This window comes from Aplysia californica, unplaced genomic scaffold (genome assembly GCF_000002075.1).
Source record: "Aplysia californica isolate F4 #8 unplaced genomic scaffold, AplCal3.0 scaffold00315, whole genome shotgun sequence".
Lineage (NCBI taxonomy): Eukaryota > Metazoa > Mollusca > Gastropoda > Aplysiida > Aplysiidae > Aplysia > Aplysia californica.
Genome location: NW_004797585.1, coordinates 704,476 through 706,920, shown reverse-complemented (window position 1 = coordinate 706,920; position 2,445 = coordinate 704,476). Strand labels below are relative to the sequence as shown.

The window sequence follows — 2,445 nt, the reverse complement described above, 5'->3', positions numbered from 1 at the left end:
AGGGGAGGTAGGACAGAAATATAGAAATGTAGTGGGGGTGGGGGGGGGAAGTACCACTTTTGGAACTACGTGTATGTTCTTTGTTTTATTTTCACACGCATTTCACTCCAGCTCGTTGCGATGTGTTAAATAAATAAAATAGGTCGTTATCATTTATCATTACATACTCTATCTTGTTTTCGTTTGCAAAGTATACGTTTTTAGAGTAAAACCAAACACATAAAACTATCGGAAAGCACAACGGAATCATGCTGGCACCACACAGGTAGTTTCACTTGAGACAGCTGTGGAGATCCTTTGGCCATACATTAAATTAACGTCTCTCTCGCCAACAGATATGGACACGTTCTTCACAGACTACAAGGACACTGTACAGAGCACAGACGTATGGGTGAGTAGGCTCCTTTGTTGCTATGCGGGTTACAAAAAAAAAATGTGAGACAGCGTGGTGAAATCAGGCGCTAGTCAAATTAATGAAAGTGAAGAAATTGGCATTTTTCAGCAGGTTTATGAGTTTTTATCAAATTTTTGTTTTTTGGCTCAACACCTTTCATGCCCATTTAAGAATACATTTCGGTGTTCATTTTGCTGGAAAAACGTTGAATAAAGACACAAAAGATGTAAATTTTAAGTTTCCACGGACTCTCATGCTATGGAAATAACAAATCTTTGGCAGACATTTCCTTGTTTTTTTTACCTCTCAAACCAGGCGACTCCACCTCATTCAAACGCCAATATCACGACTTTTATAAAAGATAATAGGATTTTTTTTTTCATGGAAAGCAAGGTAAATGGACAGGCATTAAGGTGATACCAATGACTCCATAATATGCCCAAAAATTGACGAGCGCCCAGTTCCATCATGTTGTTATACAAATACCAGTGGCTTTAGAAAAGGACTCATAGCGGGACAGCTAGGTCGGTCATTTCTGCACCAATGTCAACAAGGATTTGAGAATTATAAAGAGTCAAGGGTCAAATGTACACCAAATGTGTCAGTCAATTAGAATTTAATTGTATTTTAATTATTCCATGTTTTGTTGAAATTAGTGTAGAGATGACTGATTTATCGCCCTTAGAACGGCTCGTCTTTTTTTAGACTCCCTGTATTAGTATCTTTTTTAAGATCAACGACTTGAACTTAAGCACACCTTGGAAATTTTATTATATTTTTGAGTTCAAAATCTTAAAATTGAGTTACTTTGAAAAAATCAATGCCAATACCCCGTACAGTAGCGGCTTCCGGAGTCCGTGCGGTGATGGCAAGACTCTATACTGTCACCCATAGAAGACGTGGGTTCGAGTCCCATGTAGGGAGGTTATTTCATCAAGTATCTCGGTCTGTCTCCTGGGATGCTTTTCTCGCCCTCATCCCGCTCCCTGATTAATTTTAAAAATGTGCAGATTGCGGCATAAGGCATGTGTGATCTGAACACCGACACAAATGAAACTCTCAACAGAAAAACTGAGAAAAAACGAAATAAGCACAGAGCGAAGTGAACACACCTGGTTTGGAACATGAAAGCCTAACCACTAGACCACCCACTGACTGATACATCAATTTTTGTTCTACTGTTGTTCTGGTGGTTTTGTTGTTGTTCAATTTTCCATTCACCTATCATTGAAAACAAATCAACAGTCAAACAGAAATGAAGTTATCAATCTACAAGCTCTTAAAATTGATATCATTTAAAATAATTATGTTTTTCATTTTTAACAGTCGTCCTCCCTCCGAGAACTCTTTACTTGCAATTAATCCCAATTAAACTCACTAACATAAGACAACCTACACTATGCAAAATAAAACAATTCCCACCTGTACCCGTACCACAAACAAAATGGTTTTCTTGAGCATTGACTGTCGGAAAAATTCAGGGATTTCAATAACTGGAATAGCGTCATTCCTTTTCCGGCTGCTCAGTATTCTAAACCTGCGTCTGTGGTGCGGCGGCTAGGGGCTTTCATGTCGTAAGTGGGACACCCGAGTTTGATTCCCGAGTAGAGAAACTTTTAATAAAGTATCTCAGTCTTTATTTTGTGGGAACGTGTGTCCCTCTCGGACCGTGTTGAACCTGACAGGCAGGGTCGGAAGCCTGCCTCCTAAATGACCTAAATTGGGTCAATAGGGTGTTAAAACACTTACAGTAAAATATCAACTAGTCTAAAGTCTTAGTCAAACAAGTCGCAAATCATTTCTTACAATGTTTTGTCCTTTTTTTTCTCTTTTTTTCGGTTTATTGGGTCATGACCTAAATTCAGATATTGGCCTCATAATAATCATTCTAACTGTGCCATATTGTTTTCTGATTCTGCTTCATCTCTTGTCTCGGCGTGCCAGGGTGAGCGGCCATGGCGAGACGAGAGGAAGACGAGAAGTAATTCAATCATGAATCAGAAAAGATTGGGTCAAAGAGTTTCAAGATTTAAAAAATATATATATATAAA

General features: G+C 38.6%; 1 protein-coding gene across 1 annotated transcript in view; it reads left to right on the top strand.

The window, feature by feature from the left end:
• Positions 1-2,445, top strand: part of LOC106012286 (cysteine-rich venom protein) — a 13,896-nt gene that overhangs the window by 1,931 nt on the left and 9,520 nt on the right. Inside the window, exon 2 of the mRNA XM_013084752.1 lies at positions 336-391. Coding sequence (XP_012940206.1) covers positions 336-391 — 56 coding nt within the window. The remainder of the gene's footprint in view (positions 1-335; positions 392-2,445) is intronic.